The following is a 17742-nucleotide window of genomic DNA, read 5'->3' as shown; positions in this document are numbered from 1 at the left end:
GCAATAGAGAACTGGTTAAAAAACAAAAAGATAGGGGCGGCGCCTGTGGCTCAAAGGAGTAGGGCTCTGGCTCGGTATGCTGGAGGAGGCGGGTTCAAACCCAGCCCTGGCCAAAAACTGCAAAAAAAAAGATAACTCCTGGTGCATATTCATACCCTAGAATTAGTATCACCTTCTTAAAATGATAATGTAGAAGGACATGTATTGACTTGGTATAATGCTCATGTTAAATGAAGAAAGTATATTTATAAATGTCTGATTTCATTTCCCTGTATTTCCAGAGAAAAGGTACTTGGTATAGGTAGTGTTAACATCGCTCATCTGTGTCTCAACAGACATCATCTGTTTTTACTATCTTCTTGCTATTACCTAATCCTTCTACAGGAAGCAAAGCTTTCTTGCTTAAGAAAACTAGTAAAGTTGGAATTGTATGCTGCTTTTTTAAACCCCCCCACACACACACACACACTGGAGGTGGTAGTTCATTCCTACAATCCCAGCACTGTGGGAGGCCAAGGCAGGTGGATGGCTTGAGCTCAGGAGTTCAAGACCAACCTTAGCAAAGTGAGACACCATCTCTACTAAAAATAGAAAAACTAGCCTGGCATTGTGTCAGGCTCCTGTAGTCCCAGCTATTCAGGAGGCTGAGGCAAGAGGATCGCTTGAGCCCAAGAATTTGAGGTTGCTGTGAGCTGTGATGCGACGGCACTCTACATTCTGTGTCAAAAAAAAAATTATTTCCTTTTGATTGAGACATGTTCCACCTTTCCCCTCTTGTCTCCCTTCAGTCTGCGGGCCGGGCATCGACATCCGCAACGACTATCAGCAGCTGAAGCGCCTGGAGAATTGCACAGTGATCGAGGGCTACCTGCACATCCTCCTCATCTCCAAGGCGGAGGATTACCGCAGCTACCGCTTCCCCAAGCTCACCGTCATCACTGAATACTTGCTGCTGTTCCGAGTGGCTGGCCTGGAGAGTCTTGGAGACCTCTTCCCTAACCTCACGGTCATCCGTGGCTGGAAACTCTTCTACAACTACGCCCTGGTCATCTTCGAGATGACCAATCTCAAGGATATTGGGCTTTACAACCTGAGGAACATTACTCGGGGGGCCATCAGGATTGAGAAAAATGCAGACCTCTGTTACCTCTCCACTGTGGACTGGTCCCTGATCCTGGATGCAGTGTCCAATAACTACATTGTGGGGAACAAGCCCCCAAAGGAGTGTGGGGACCTGTGTCCGGGGACCATGGAGGAGAAGCCTTTGTGCGAGAAGACCACCATCAACAATGAGTACAACTACCGCTGCTGGACCACAAACCACTGCCAGAAAAGTAAGAACAATGCTGACTGCTGCTTCTCTCTGCCTCTCTTTCCTCCCCTCCTCCTTGACTGCTGCCTCTTCTGAATGCACATGTCCCGCTGGGCAGGGTGCAGTTGTGTTGCATTTAGGACACAGCTCGCCTGCCGTGTGGAAGTGGTTTCTGGTGGGGGGGGTGTCTTTGTTGGCTTTCTTTTGCATCTGGGACTCTTGGAATGCAGGACTGTGGCATGGCTGGAAGCCATCGTGGCTGCTGTCAAGACTGTTCAAATGACATATTAGAAATAATCCACCACATTTCTGGGCTAGAAACTTGCTGACCTTCAGCATTTAAGTTCCTGATGGGAAAGGTGACCTGGTACGCTCAGGAAGTCCCTGAGCCCTGTTCTGTGGGGGCTTGCTGATGTATCAACTCTTCATCCTTTGCATGAAGGGACTTTTTTTGTTTAGCTGGACTTCCTTAGCATGGATGGACTTGGAATATGGTTAAATAGAGGAAAATTAAAGAGCTACTTGATGTCCTGTGAAAGGTGTCTTTTGTTCTTATGGTCAGGTGTCCTGGCTTATGGTGGAACACCTAGGCAAGGTGGGAGACCTCTGTGCTGCTTTCCAAGAGCCCAAGGTGCAGGCTGTTCTTGTCGGTAGCTGTGTAGTGAGGTGCATTTTTAAACCTCTGGGCTTCTGTTTCCTTTCTTTTCTACCTATGTGTGGAGTGGTGGTGATGATCTTATGAAATCACTTACTGAAGGAACTTTGAAAAGTGTCCAGTGCTCTGGGAGGAGGGTCGGGTGGTGGTATTTTGAAGCTTCTGGTTTATTTACCTATAATACACTTATGTTCCCTTGAGAATAACTGAACTTTTGTCTTAATGTGATCAATACCTTGAAAGCCAGGTTGGCACTAAAATTTGACACAGGGCCCTTGCCTTATTGCATTCAGCAATGTTTACTCATAGATACGCCAGGAGTGTTCCCCTCAATATGTTAGCTATAAATAGCTGTTATTTAATGGTTGGCCCTGTTAAAGACCCGAGGAGCCCGTGTACTTTAGCTAGTCATGAGACCCAAGAAATTCCAGATTGTTAGGCTTGCCTAAACCATGAAATGTGTAAAATAAATGAAAAGGCCAGACCCCATGGGCAGCCCTCATTTTAGTTCCCCTTCAGCTAGACTGAGACGAGGAAAGGATGTGTGTTTGCTGACCTGTCACATAACTCTCATGCTCTGTATGATTTGATCAACACATATGTGCACATCTGAGTAGTAAGGGCAGGGGTCTCACTGACTGCAGCCACTACCTTGTGGAGCTGAGAACAAAGTCAGGCCACTTTAAGGATAACTGTTGGGTAGAGTACTATGCTGCAGTCACTTTCTGTGATTGATTAAAACTATGCCCAATCATTAGATGACTCACTCGTTTGGGAATACAAAAACATGCATATTTTAAAAGTAGCTTTGACATTAAAAACTTTTATCTTAAAAGTAAAAGGTATCATCAAGGAGGCAATGTGTGGTCATGGAGAGACATTGATAAGGGTCTCAGTGACCTTGGATGAGCCAGCCCCTCTGGGTGGTAATTGGGCACCTTTATATGGGAGGGTTGCTTGAGGTCAGGAGTTTGAGACCGGCCTGGCTACACAGTGACACCTTGTCTCTACCAGATAAAAAAACTTAGCCAGGTGTGGTGGCAGGCACCTGTATTCCTAGCTACTTGGGAAGTTGAAGCAAGAAGGTTGCTTAAACCCGGAAATTCAAGGTGCACTGAGCTGTCATTGCGCCATTGCACTTTAGCCTGGGCGACAGAGCAAGACCTTGTCTCTAAAAAAGAAACAAAAAATTCATCAGGTAGGCACTTGCTCAGTGATTCAGTAGATATGTGTTAACTTTGATCTCACGCAGGTTTTCTCAGCTGTTTCTGACCAGCTACTTATTGAAGAAGCCTGGGCAGGAGTAAGGCCCAAGTTTAAGGGTCAAGTCTAAGGTTGGCAACAGGAAAGAAGCAGGTAATTTTCATTGCCTGGGCCTTAGTTTCTTCATCTGCAAAATTAGCCTGCCTTCCTTGTAGGGTTTTTGGAAGATTAAAATGAGAATGTGGAAAAGCACTTCAGTTAGAAAGAAGTTGGGCTCAGCCTCTGCTGGTGGTGGGCGTGTGGCTGGCTGGCTGCTTTTGGAAGGCCTTGCCCTGCCCCCTTCTCCTTGGCCCGTAGTCTCAGGCCTGCTGATGTTTTTGGGGACTTCGCAGTGAAATATTTATTTAAAATTGATAACTGCATTCAGGGAAATTGTCTCCCCTTCACCTTGTCCTGAAAACTCAGGCACGGGTGTATTTCTTGAAGGTTTTCTGGTTGCATCAGAACTCTGTGGTGTTTGCATAGATTCCCCTTACACCTGGAGTGTCTGACGTGGTACCTGCTAGTGATATGGCTTGTTAAGTGCTTGTACCATGCCTGTCTGAACTGGGACCTGACTTAAATGTAAAATACGTACTGGATTTCAAAGGCATGGCATGGGGAAAACCCTGTAAAATATTTCATTAATAATTTTTAAATTAAATATTTTTTTCAGACAGTGTCTTTCTCCGTCAGCCCAGGCTGGAGTGCAGTGGTATAGTCATAGCTGACTGTAATCTTGAACTCCTAGGCTTTGAGGAATCCTCCTGCTTCAGACATACAAGCAACTGTGACTACAGTCATTATATGTTGAAATATAATATCTGGATATATATTAGATTAAGTAGACTGTATTCTTTTTTTTGGGGGGGGGGCCAGGGCTAGGTTTGAACCCGCCACCTCCGGCATATGGGACTGGCGCCCTACTCCTTGAGCTACAGGCGCCGCCCAGTAGACTGTATTCTTAAAAGTAATTATACCTGTTTACTTTTTTTTTGTGTGTGTGTGAGACAGAGTCTCAATGTCACCCTCCGCAGAGTGTCATGACACCTTGGCTCACAGCAATCTCAAACTCTTGGCCTCAGGAAATCCTCTTGTATCACTGGGACTGCAGGCACCCGCCACAGCTCTGGAATATATTTTAGAGATGGGGCTTCCTCTTACTCAAGCTGGTCTCGAACTCCTAAACTCAGGCAATCCACATGTCTCTCCCTCCCACAGTGCTTGGATTATAGGCATGAGCCACCACACCTGGCCCCATTTTATTTCTTACTGTGGCTACTAGAAAATTTGAAAGTACAGATGTGGCTCATGTTCTGTTTTTGCCGCTCAGTGCTGCTTTGGCACATTTGAGGCTAGGACTTCTTCTCTCATCTCTCTGGCTGACCTGCCACTGCAGTGTTAGTAACCCTGCACCTCCCCAGCCAGAACCCTTAGGCATCATTCCAGGAGCCAGGTGAAGGGCATTGAGTTCAGATAGAATGAGTCTGTCTCAAGTTCAACATAAGCAGAAGATGAAGCATGGAAGAATCCCATTCAGTTATTTTTCTCTTGGCTGCTTGTAGAAGGAAGAACATCTGGAGAGAAATGCCAAGTCAAGAGTGTGTGTGAAATCGTGGAACATTCCCAAGTGTGTAGTGCTGATACGTGGTGGTTTTTACTTGACACTCTGCTTTAAACACCTTTTATGCCACGACTCTGCAGTGCCTGGCAGCAGAGTAGACAGCTTCACTAAGGAAGTGACCACTCTATGGGTTCTGTGCACACTTCTATCCTTCCCTGTTTTCTAACCATTTGCAGGGGAGATTTTGTGCAGCCTTGAGTTGATTTATTCCTAACAAGCTATTGACCCTTAAGTAATTATGAACTACGGCTCTTCCCTTTCAGCAGGAATATAACTGTTGGGCGCCCCTCTGACAATTGCCGTGTTGATTCCTCCTCCCTTGTTTTCCACACCACCCTCTTCTGATTGTCCTTCTGCCCCTAGAGCTGCTGCTTTTTTGTTTCCTTTCTCTTGTTTTGGTCTTTTATGGTTGGTGGTTTCCTCTCTTAGTCTGTTGGGCTGCTGGAATAAAATAATCATATACCATAAATTGGGTGGCTTGTAAACAGTAGAAATTTATTGTTTACAGTTCTGGAGCCTGGAAGTCCAAAATGGAGGAGGCAGATTTGGTATCTGGTGAGGGCTTGCTCTCTGGCTCATGAAGGGTGCCTTTTTGCTGCGTCTTCTTGTGTCAAAAAAGGGGGCAGAAGGTCTTTCTCCAGACTCTTTTATAAGGGCATGAATCCTATTTGTGAGAGCTCCACCCTCCTGACCTACTTACCTACCTGCCAGAGGCCCCACCTCTTCATGGCATCACATTGGACATTCAACATAAGCATTTTGAAGAGACATAAGCATTCAGACAATAGCACAGCCCCTGGGCCGTCTTTTCACTTTCCTTGTTCTCATCTTATCCACTGGTATTAAACTTCCAAACATTGGGGATAGCCTGTCTCCTGCTTTATGGCCTGTGGTTCTACTCAGCACCAGTCAACTTCCCAGTACACAGTTGGGGCTGATTTGCTTCCCTGCCTGAGATCCTGGACAGGTCTCTGTAGGACGGGCACTGGGCACGCCAGGCAGCACCCTGATCTATTACCCACCCGTGACACGACACCGTGCCGTGGTCACATGCTTCTCCCTCCCTCCTGTCTGCCTCATCTCTTGCCCCAGTGGTGCTCCCTGTGCTAACCAGCTCCTGCAGCTTAGCTAGCTGCATTCCAGCCTGCCTTTTCCTACCAAGGACTTGAGGGCCCTGCAGACTTCTGCTAGTGGTGTCTTCCAGCACCTGGCATGGTACTTTTGGTACCACCACTGTGTAAATTCTGGGTGTAACATCCTGTGCCTGCCGTCACCCCAGGGGCAAGCACCGCATCTGTTTTGTGAAGGAGTTATTGTCGGATAGATACATTTTCCTCTCAGCAATGTATAATGACATTCCTCAGCAAGGCAGAAGTGCTGAAGTTATGAAATGTAGACATTTCCCGTGTCATTGTCATGGTCATTGTTACCAAAGAGCAATGTCAAGTGAAACCATCTCCACCTCTTCGTTGGCAGAGAGGATCCACCATGCATGGTAGCTCTTTGCTCTCCTTCCCTTCTCAGAATGGTTCAAGGCCAAAGATGATGGAGAAGTATGAAAGAAAATAATCATTGAGAAGGTTGTAGCTTGGCCGGTGAAGCCATTCATTATTTCGTAAGGCAGTTTTGCTGAAGGCCACCCACACACTGTGAGGGATGGAGGTGAATCCTAAGTGCCTGTGGTTTTCTTACTTTTGGGTGAATTTGCTTAAGTGGTGATTGTTGTTTTCTGGCCATAGAGGCTTTCTGGTATTTGATTTCAGGTATTACCTCCCTCCCCCCACCAAAACAAACAAAAACCAAAACCTAAGACTGTGCTGCTAAACTAAGTCTCCAAGTACTTTTTAACCCATCAGGATAGCTAATCACCCTAATTGCGTGTGAGAAGGTCTGGTTTTCTTTTTTTTCCAGGAAGTCCAGGGAAGAGCAAGCCTGGCTGGGTTGGACGCTGGCTTCGCTGGTGGGGCAGCCTTATTTCAATTACATGGGCATTGACTGGGAACAGCAGTCTTGGAGTTTGTTGCATTTCTCACTGCCTTCAAAATGAGAAACCAGGAAAATAGCAGATTGGAGCCTTTGAGTGAGAAGGAAGTAAATGGCTCCTTTTATTGACAAAAAGGAAAACATTTTACTGCCATCTCACTGATGGGATCAGGAACTTAAACTGAAGGCAGGTGTTATAAAAAGACAATTCTGCATTTTTTTTTTCTTTCCACAGGTTCTTCTGTTCTTGTTTATCAAATACTTCTCACAAGGGCAGTGTTGCCTTGTGGAGCAGAATTGCCCCCCTGGCCTCCGTTTCCTTACGCAGGGGTCCTCAAACTGTGGCCCGCGGGCCACATGAGGCGGTGTGATTGTATTTGTTCCTGTTTTGTTTTTTTACTTCAAAATAAGATATGTGCAGTGTGCAAAGGAATTTGTTCATAGTTTTTTTTTTTTTTAAACTATAGTCTGGCCCTCCAGTGGTCTGAGGGACAGTGAATTGGCCCCCTGTTTAAAAAGTTTGAGGACGCCTGTACTGGTTGGTAGTCTGGCCTGCCAGGTTAAGGTGGAGGACTTGTTTAAGAATTTGAAAATCACCTGCTGGATTGGCACCAGGGAGACAGTGTCTCTGTAGTGAGACTCCATTCATGTAATGTGCATTATTTCATTCTAATGGTTTTTGTTTTTTTAAACTTAAGCTACCTGTGAAGGCCTAGTATGTTCCTGTTTTAAGTAAGTGCTGTGGGGTCTGCTGCCCTGCTCTTATAGACCACTGGCCCTCCAGACTGCTAAGATGGATCATGGTTTGGGCCTGCATTTTCAGGGAGAGGCCTGAAAGCCTTGGAGGAGAAGGCGGCAGCCAGTAGGGTGGGTGCAGCTTTGTGTTATGGTAGGATCTTGTCTCCATTGCCCTGGAAGGTCCCTGCTGTGGTCAGCTGCTCCCAGGGTGGGGGTGATCTTTATTTAGAAGGGGGTCACATGCCCCTGGGCCTCACTGCTATGCCTTTTATAGTCAGACGTGGAGATCACATTCTGTTCTGCCTGATTGTGGACCCTTGTTACTGAGATGGCGAAGTGGTTTGTGTCCCTGTTTTCTGGAGACATCTTAATTACCGCAGCCGGTCTCTTGGGAGCATGTGTGTCTTGTTCCTAAAAGTCTTTGTTCTTGGCCAGTTGTTGCCTAATGAAGGTGTCACTATCCTGGGCCCCCTTCAGAAATTAGTTTTTTAATGGAGATCCCATGTAAAAGACCAAAAATTTTCATAATGACCCTCTCATGATTTTTTCACTTGTAGGTATTTGGAAAATATCTGGAGTCCCTTCAAATCTCATCAGTTTAGCCTACGTGTACGATTGTTCTGGTTTCTTCCTACTCCTAAAAAGCTCCTTTCTTGGGCGGCGCCTGTGGCTCAAGGAGTAGGGCGCCGGTCCCATATGCCAGAGGTGGTGGGTTCAAACCCAGCCCTGGCCAAAAACCAAAAAAAAAAAAAAAAAAAGAAAAAGCTCCTTTCTTTTGTTGCATTAGCATTTCTATCTTGCTTTCTCGTGGGTATGGCAGTGTAACACTCTCGGCAGAGTCGGGGTGATGTGTGGAGTGTCTTGGTGCATGGCTCATCTGGGCCTGGGTTGTGTTTATTGCTTAACTTGAGTGTGTAGGGTGGTTCAGAAGTTAAGTTTGGCTAGCAGTGGAGTTGGAAGCTATCACTTAGAAATGTGTCTTTCTGCCAGGTTGTGTGAATCAGGGACTCTGGCTATAAATAGTGGGGTCTCTGAGCAGCATCCTAGGCTGGACTGCTCCTCTCACTCCGAGGTAGCCAGAGGCAGCCATGTGTTCCAGGGAAACTGGTGGGCAGGAGGTAGGGGTTTTTTTCTGTCTGTGACACATGCAATATTAAGAACAGGCTGTTTCAATCACATTTTAAGTAAAAACTGAAGTGCACAGACAACTGTCAGAGCTGCTGGGGTTAAGAAGCCACCGTCTGGGAAGAAGTTCAACAGCTGGCATTGCAGTCTTGGGGTGAGTGGGGTGTGGGCTTGACGCGCCTTGTCAGGGCAGGGAAGCTGGTTCCAGCATTGCCTTTTCCACTAGGTGATAGACGTCACCTAGTCACCTGTCTGACCTGTCCCTCCATTTCCTTTCTTCCAACCAGGAGGTTTGCATCAGATTAACTCTGTCTTTTCCTCAAACTCTAAAAATCAATAATTTACCAGAGGTTTTCCACCATGGCTGTGATCAAGCAGGCTGGCTGCGTGGATTAGTCTGTGCTTGGAAGGTTTCATGCTTCCTGGTCTGTGTGCGCCCATGCTGCTGGCGTCTCTCTCCCTCTCTCCTCCCCACTTCCCTTCTTCCTCTCTTCCTTTGATCTAGTAAGCAAGGTATACAGCATTTAAAATTATAATAACTCATCAAGTGACACACTAATCACTGTGTGTAACTTGGAAATCTGGGTTTTAAGAAATTCAGAGATCTTAAGTGGAAGAAGGAACCCCAAGCGAAAATCCAAAATCTAGACCATTCTGGGTTCTAGTCTGTATCTGTGACTGTCCAACAGATGACTTGGAGCTGGATGTTTGAATGAGAGCTGGGGTTTCACCTGGTTCCACATATCCTTGCTTTCCTGTCTTTGGAAAGCTCGCCCCCTGCTCACTGCAGAGCCTTGTTTGAGCTGCCTTGCGGGCGTAGGCAGAGGAGCAGAACAGTTCTCAGAGCTTGGTAGGAGGCACAAGGGTCCCTAGGAACAGTTGTTCTCAATTCAGGGGATGATAGGGCTTCTGGGGGTAGTGGAAAGGGTGAGTCATGGGCAGGCGAGGGTGGCCGTCTAGGTAAGATAGTTGCTTCTGCAGGGTCAGCTTGGCCTTTGTTCTGCAGTTCTCAGGGTGGCGTAGGGCTGGCCAGACCATCAGCCTGATATCGCAAGGCATCTGTCCCTGACAATACTGTGGAGTCCATGACTGGTCTTTTCACATGTTCAGGTGCCCCCCCAACCCCAAACCTGGAAGATGTTTTTTTTTAACCTTGTGTATTTTCTCCATGGTTGATGAACATTGAGATCTGCAAGAATATCATTTTGTACAACATGAGATGTGTTTCTTTTAAAACACATTCCCACATGGGCAGGTGACATCGTGTGCACAAGTTTGAGAAGAATTGGAGACCTGAGTTCATTTACGCAGGTGCTGCTCACTGCTGGGATGAAGCTGCCAGGCCTCATTTTCCTTCAGGACAGTACTTGGAAAACCCCTAAAGGCTTCCTGGCACATAATAGGCTCTTGGTGAATGGTAGCAGCTGCTGCTATTTTTTTTTTTCCAATGGAACTAAACTATCTAAGAGTTGCTTTCTGAAACCTCTAAAATTTTGAGCAGTAAGCTGGATTTACTATGTATGTTTAGTGCCATATTTTAAATGGTCTTTCTCTGTGGCTTTTCTTTTTTTTTTTTTGTAGTTTTGAGCCAGGGCTGGGTTTGAACCTGCCACCTCCAGTATATGGGGCCAGTGCCCTACTCCTTGAGCCATAGGCACTGCCCTGTGGCTTTTTCTAAATTGCAAAAATTCAGTTATCATAAATAGCAGGGCATAGTGCAGGTGCAATTCTTGCTAATTTTATCCAAATTTTTCAAATTCTTACGTTTACCCAGATGAGCCTTATCTTTAAGAAATAATTCAGTGAGGTACATATGTCTATATTGCATGCCAGTGGGGCCTCTGTAGTTACCCAGAGAGTCTAGTGATTTAGTTACCAAACTCCATGAATTCATTCTGCTTGCAAGCTTGGTATTTGGGCTGATTTAAGAAATATCCACAGATTCTTGTTTGATATTGACATTAAATATTTAAAAAATGTTGTTTGTGTGTGGAACATTAAGGTGGTTAGAGTGGGCACAATTTTTGTTAAAGATAACAAGGATGTACATTTTTATTTGTGACAACTGCGGGGCTCAGGTGCTGAAGGTAGCCGACACTCTGCTCGTTTGTTCTCCTCTCTGGGTAATAGCCGTATACATATGTGTGTGTTTGTGTATGTGTGCATGTATGGCTTTACTTTCCCACCAGCCTCCTCTCCTGTTTTGTTTTTATTTTCCTCCTCTCACCCCCGTTGCAGGAAACAAAACTGTGGCTCTCTGTCCCCCTTTAGATCTGCCTTCCGTTCAAGGGGATCAGGTGGGTGGGAAAATGTTGTACAGGAATGCCAGGCCCTCTTCCGGAAGCTGGGCTTCTGTTTCATCTCATTATTGAACAGAAGTCGCTTTTTGTTTCTTTGCACTGGTCACAAACAAGCACCCAGTCCTCTTTTTTTTTCCTTCCTGCTATTTTTCACAGAATCCCTGTGGGATGGGAACAGAGGCAGCGTGTTTGGAGACTCAGTTGCTTAATACTTATAGCCTTGTTTAGAAAAGCTGTGCCCACTGACCCAACATGTAGCTAGCCAACATGTGGCTAGCTAATTTGTTTTTCTAAGTTCTAATGAAGGGACATGGGTAAAGTTAGTGAGATTGCAGTTGCTGGAACCCTTGCTGGCAGTTGGGCTTGGCCAAGCTGCGTGCAGAAGCTGGGGCTGAGGGCAGCCAGTGTGGCTGAGACTGGTGCGCCCCAAGCTGCCTGCACCCTGGGGCTCCTGAGAGTGGGCCCAGCTGTATGGTGCATACATTTGCCCTTGGGAGCAGATCTGTGAACCCAGGCTGCCATTCTGGATTTCCAGATAGATGCAAAGTACTTGGATGTTTTTTTTTCTTGCAGCTGCTGTGACCAGGGAGTCAGGCTTAGTAGTAAAAAGGGGAGGAGAAAAAATTAAAAAGTGAAAGAAGGTTTAGAGGCAAAGGGCTTTATGATACAAAAAAAGGAAAGACCAGGGTTGATGTTATTAGAAATACTTCCTGGGTAGCTGTAGCGTTTGAATTAGGATTTCTTTTTTCCAAAGGTATTAGTTGTAATACGGAGACAAATGGAAACCAGTCAGATCCCTGGGTCCAGAAAAGACTAGCTTTTTTCCTGGGGTGGTAACCTAGGATGATGTTTCCGTTCCGATTTCTTGACTTCTGAAGGACTCCTTATACTTTGCTAAGTAGATGATATTATTAGGTTCTTTAGACTATTCCTCAGATAGGATGTAGGGCTATATTTTTGTTCTGTTCCTCAGTGAATTGGAAATGACTGGATTATTTTGTAATACGTCGATACTACTTTTAGAAGCTTTTGAATAACTGTGTCAAAGAAGCTTTAGAATAGGTTTTAAGCAAGATTGCAGAGAATGTACAAGTGCTTTCTTTCACTTACAAGAAAAGACAGGGTGGGTTAAAATGCAGAAGGTACATCTGGTCCTACCTCTTTAGAATTTCATGCCCTGTTCAGGTGGCGTGGCCCCAGGGAGTGGATTTCCTGCCTCTTTCCCCCTAACCCTGGCCATTCTTTTGTGACCACTCTGGGTGTCCAGGCTCAGAAGACCTTGATTGTCAATAGTTGCTTATGAATGGAATTCTGAGAATGTATAGTTTTCTCAGAAGAATTCTTGCAGAACTCAACAAATACTTCTTGTTTACTGAGGAAAAAAAAGTCCTCCTTGGAAAAGTCATTGGGGGCCAGAGGTGGGTGATCAGGATGAGGAATGAACTTTGGGATGTGCCTCAGTAAAGCATTTTTTCTTGATAGTTGAGGAGGCGCCCAAAACGGACCTAACAGACTTCCATTTTCAGGGAACTTTGTTTTGCAGGGTTAATTAAGTTGATGGCCAAGCAGTGATGACAGCTCTCAGCACCAGCTGTGTCTTCTGCCCCTTATGAGGCAGGGTGAGTGCTCAGGCTTCAGGTTCAGGCTCCCTGAACTTCGTGTTGAACACTTCGGGGTGGGGAAGATCCAGACCCTCTGTTCCATTTCTGTGTCTCTGCGAAGTTTCTATTGCTTTCCTGCCTGCCTGCAGCTCTGCCTTGTTGAGCACTGTGGTTACCCTGATTCTTGCAAAGGCTCAGAGTGTAAAGAGCAGCAAAGATGTGTGAGGAGGGATTAAGTGGTCTCTAGAGAGAGATGGCAATTGGTATGATGCTCAGGACCCCACTTTAGCTTGTAAATAAAAGGTGAATGACTTGTGAATGGTCTAACTGAACTAGTTCAGACTCCTTGTTTTTTGCAAACAAGCTTAGTATACACAGTGCAATTCTGAAAGTGTAAAGCATGGATTTTTGTATGCTAGCCCTTCAACCTCCTGACAGTCTGATCTCAGAATTCTGCCAATATATTCAGCTAAATAAATGCAAGTCTCTTATCACTGCCTTCCCTTTATGAAGCCAGGCTGGAGAGAGGCAGGTGGCCTGGATAATCAAATGGCAAGGCATATGGGGGCAGCCTCGTCTCCCATTGGTCAGGTGCAAATTCCATGAAGCATGTGTACCTTCAAGCACCATCATTTATCTCAGAAAGCACACATCTGACTTTCTCTGCTGACTTTCTTTATAGTTCTGGGATTCTGTGTTGAAGGGGTAGTTGCTGCGGATCTGGAGTAGATCAGTTGGCTCTCACTTTTAGTAAACACTATTAGAAACTAAATACATTCTGGACATGCAGTAGCATCTAGACCTGCAAATGACCACTTCTGGATGAGCCCTACGCTTGGGGACTGACGTCAAGATTGATTTTAGAAGGGTAGGCTGTGGAGACAGCAGAAGGCGGCTTACAATCCATCCATTGCAGAGAGCTTATTGAGGGCTGGCAGATGGGGGGTAGGAAGCTGGCGAAGTGCTAGGGTAGAAAGAAATAAAAATGGCTAGGGAAGGAGCTGAAAGTAAAGAATTCAGGTAGGGTTGATATTAAGTCTTGTTATCTTTGAAGTGACTTTCTGGTCTGGCTTTTGCTGTTACCAAAGTGAATTATTCATAAGTACTTATGAGAAACACTGATGTAACTCGATTATGTGGGATGAATTTAAATTCATTTAAATCACTCTTTTCATCTGAAGTAAGCATTCCCTCATCCAGAACCTGATAGCCCTGCAAATTTCCTCCTGCCAACGATTGATGTCTTCTTCTGTGAAACTGCCAGGGTCCCATGGACTCTGGAGATGCTGGTGGAATGATCAAAGTGAAATTAAAATGCTTTCTCAGTGGTTGAGAGTTAGTGCGTTTTGCTGTGTTCTTCTAGGCAGTCTGGACTTGACATCTGTGCACAAGGAGTTCCGGCCAGAGCAGATGCTCCCTACTGGGGCCATCTCCATGCGCCTTCTGCATGAATCCTCCCGGAATCTCCCCTTACCGAAGGTCCTTGCCCCCAAGTTGCCCTTGGGCTCGTGTGGATACTGATGGTTTCTCAGTACTCTGCCAGTAGTTTCAGAAAACCTTTCTCATCCTAATTCGTCTCTCTCCCCAAACAGTAGGTAAACCATTTGTGTGGGTTCTGACTTGTGCCCAGGTGATAGTTTTTGGTTCTCCACCCTCACAGCAGTGGGAGGCCCCTGGAGGAGACTTTCTGTAAAAATCCATTTCCCGTGTGTGCTCAACCCTAGGTTGAGCACTCCTAGGTAGCCTCTGAGTGGTTCTGTTCCCATGAAGATGGGGAGGCTTGGACTGAGGATGGGGGTCCCGCAGAGACTACGGAAGTCCCCTCTGACCATAGAGCCAAGAGTGAGAGTGAGCACCTGTTTAAATCTGTGCCCTGAACACCAGTCTCACCTCACACACTCACTCAGTGTGGCCCTGAGAGGTGCAGGAATTTCATAAAGAGACTCATAAAATATTTGTGGGGTCCCTGGTTCTGCCTGGAATAAGTAAACCAACTAAATAACGACAGAGTTGAAGAGGAAGTGTGTGTGAGAGAGAAGTGTGCACGTTGCAGATGGTTTGGGTGAGGTCTTAACCTCGCCGACTTGTGAACTATCTTGTGCTTCTCCCTACTGTTTTGTTCATATCAATTCAGGGTCATTAAGGAAGTGAAAGAGAATGTATCATTCCCGTGGAGAGGGGGAATGGTGAAGAGAGGTCCAAATCCTAAGTAACATGTAAGTTAGGTCTTGGTGTAGCTTTGCAGGTTTTTTTGTTTGTTACTTTGCTAAAGTTGCCATCATTTCCCTCAGGCCCCAAATCAAGGTGCCCCTATTTTGTCCAAGTCCCTTGCTGCTAGGCAGTATGAGATGACACCCATTTAGGATTTTGTTACAAGATAAAAACCACATGACATTTAAAAAAGAGGGGGTAACTTATGTTGTGTGATGAGGCACTCCAAAATTTTTCGCCAAAAGAGAAATAGAAGCACCAAGTGCCAGGAGGCTGGAGGAGGGCGAGTTCCACATTTAGGGCTTTGCACAGAGAGAATATTGGTGTCAGGCCTTTCATTAGGAATGTCCACATGTACTCAGTACTGTTTGCCCAGTGCTGTATGCACGGCACCCAACTCATGAATGGATTGTACTGCAAAACTTTGCAAGACATTTGGAATGGGGAACATATTATTTCATAACAACAGAGGTCTGAGTGGTGGTTTAGGTCCCAGGCCAGCATCCTCCCCTTCACCCAGATGTGCCCCCAAGGCCCTATTTGGCTTAGAGATCACTTACCTCTAACTACCAGCCATACCTGTGGTTCTTTGAGGGGAAAGTCTTGTTGAGTTCTATCCCAGAAGGGGTGGAATGGGAAGCTGGTAGTTTCTGCATTACAGCTGTTACAGAAGCCCCCTCTGAGCACTTAGTGATTCCTGAATGTTCAGGATTTTGGGAAACAAAGGCGTTGGCTTTGCACGGTTCTGTAGGTGGAATGGAGGCTGGGACTCAAAGCTCCTGGCTTCCTTTGCACGTGGTTGGAATGGAGGCTGGGACTCAGTGCTCCTGGCTTCCTGCTTTGTGAGTAGGAGGATCCTAAGCGAAATCAGGAGCTGAACGAGGCACCAAGTTGAAAGTGTAATTCATGCCCTTAAAGGACTTGAACACATTTCCGTATGGCTGCCTTTTGGTTCATTATGTCATGATTTTTACAAAGTATGAGCTGTGGTCCTCATGTGGGTTAAGTAAGTTTTATGATAGAAGGTCAGCAAAGTATCTGACAGTGTCTGAAACCAGAATAGACTCAGTACATTTTTTAGTTCTGTTTTTATTCCCTGTGGGACGCCCCCCACTTTAAATCAGAAGTGTGAGGGTGTGGATTTAAGCTTTTTATAATGTTTCTTATTGAGAATTGTTCTCTGGAGTTGTCTGCGAGAACAGAGGAATTCGAGGCATCCTCCTCCTCTTGTCTCTTCTGTCCTTCGGTCAAGGGAAAACTCAGCACATAATCTTTGGCCTAGAGAAATATCACACCTATGTTAAGTATGCAGAAAAGGAAGGATATGGCAGAGAGGATCTGCTGAAGCAAATAAGTCATGCATGGACATGTGACTTATGGTGAGTTGATTGCATCTTTCAGCTCCCGGTCATTTTAGGTAATGGAGAGATGAGGGAGTTTGGAAGTGAGCTGGGATTTTTCTGCCTGTTGTAGAGTAGCTTGGACATTTACTCTGGATCATGATACTGATTACTTTCTGTGTAACCACTGTACTAAAAGAGGAGAAGCTATGTCTTCAGGCCTGGAAGATACTGGATAACAGCTCATTAAACTCTTGTCAGAAGCCTTCATGAGTGTCGTAGGAAGACTTGGAATATCTATATTATGAAGCCGTTTAGATTTTTTTTTAAATGCATGTTCTTAACTTTTTTTTTTTTTTTAAGTTTGTTTATTAAGTGGGGTGGAAGATTAGGACTGAAGGGAGCTGATTTTCTTGTCCTGCATAGTATGTCCAGAAGCCCAAATTTTCCTAGAATTTTTATTATGGTTGTGAGAGCAAATTTAATTATTAGCAGGTAAAGCTTCTGGAGCAGTTTAGGTGAATCTTGCAGTTGATTTTATCAGCAGTTAATAATTTGAGCAAAAGAAAACAAATACATTTCTTTTAGTATTTTATTTTGTTGTCTTTCAAGGTTATAGTAAAGGAGTAAACGTTGAACTAAGGGACTAGAGCAAACTCCAGCAGATAACCAATATTCCTCCTATCCTGTGCCACCCTCCTTGACCAGATTATGTCATTAGTATCATCTGGACACCAAAAACCTATGAGCTTACAAGATTAATTTTTAAAGAGACAAAAGTTTTTTGATTTCCATGTTAAGGAAACTTTAGGTGTGGACCCCAGAAAAGAGTTTTGTGGGAGGGAGAGGGTGCCTCTCTGAGTGGGTAATTGAAGGCCTATTAGGGGCCCGACATGGGTTTCTGGCACTGACGGTTATGAGGCAGGGGCTTCTGATGTGGGAGAAAGCAGCCTTTTTGGGGAAATGCTGTGTATCTGTGTGGATCTCAGTGTGAAAGGAAGCTTAGAGGTCACATAGTCTGATCCTTGATTGAGTTGGGGCGGTAATTCTCCAGCCCCCTGCGCAGGTGCTCTCAGAGATCTGCCTGTTTTCAGTTAAATCAGAGCTATCACCACCCAACGTTTCCTAGGCCACACCTCTGTTTTCTCATTAAGCAGAGACCTCTGTAATACACGCCTTTGTCATTTTTCCTTGAATCTAAAGGCGTGCCTGACTGAGGTAGGTCTTGCGGCTCCGAAGGGGTCTAGTTAGAGAAAACAGGAGGTGATGACTTGGGGTGGAACACACTGCCGCATAGAGCTTGGGTGTGGTGGCACATGCCTTAGTCCCAGCTACTCCGGGAGGCTGAGGCAAGAGGATTGCTCGAACCCAGGAGCCACACTGACAGCAGGGTGACAGAGTAAAACTCTGTCTCAAAAAATAAATAAATAAGAGAAAGAGAGAAAAGGAGTTTACTGCATCAGAGAAGATGCCTGTGTCCCTAGGAAAACTCAGAGGAGGCCTGAGGGGCTTGGTGTTTCTCCTCATCCCTCACAGCAGGGTGTTCAGACCTGGAGGGGGTGGGGGGGACTTTGGTTATTCAAAGATGTGCTGCTATTAAAACAAAAGACA

General features: G+C 45.5%; 1 protein-coding gene across 2 annotated transcripts in view; it reads left to right on the top strand.

Annotated features, from left to right (window-relative positions):
* IGF1R (insulin like growth factor 1 receptor) overlaps window positions 1-17742 on the top strand; it is a 325796-nt gene that overhangs the window by 58387 nt on the left and 249667 nt on the right. For both annotated transcript variants that reach the window (XM_053581792.1, XM_053581791.1), the window contains exon 2: window positions 789-1334. In XM_053581792.1, the coding sequence (XP_053437767.1) occupies window positions 789-1334 (546 nt within the window). The remainder of the gene's footprint in view (window positions 1-788; window positions 1335-17742) is intronic.

The sequence above is a fragment of the Nycticebus coucang genome, chromosome 2 (genome assembly GCF_027406575.1).
Source record: "Nycticebus coucang isolate mNycCou1 chromosome 2, mNycCou1.pri, whole genome shotgun sequence".
NCBI classification, from domain to species: Eukaryota; Metazoa; Chordata; class Mammalia; order Primates; family Lorisidae; genus Nycticebus; species Nycticebus coucang.
The sequence above is the reverse complement of the archived record's forward strand: the minus strand, read 5'-3'. Positions and strand labels throughout refer to the sequence as shown.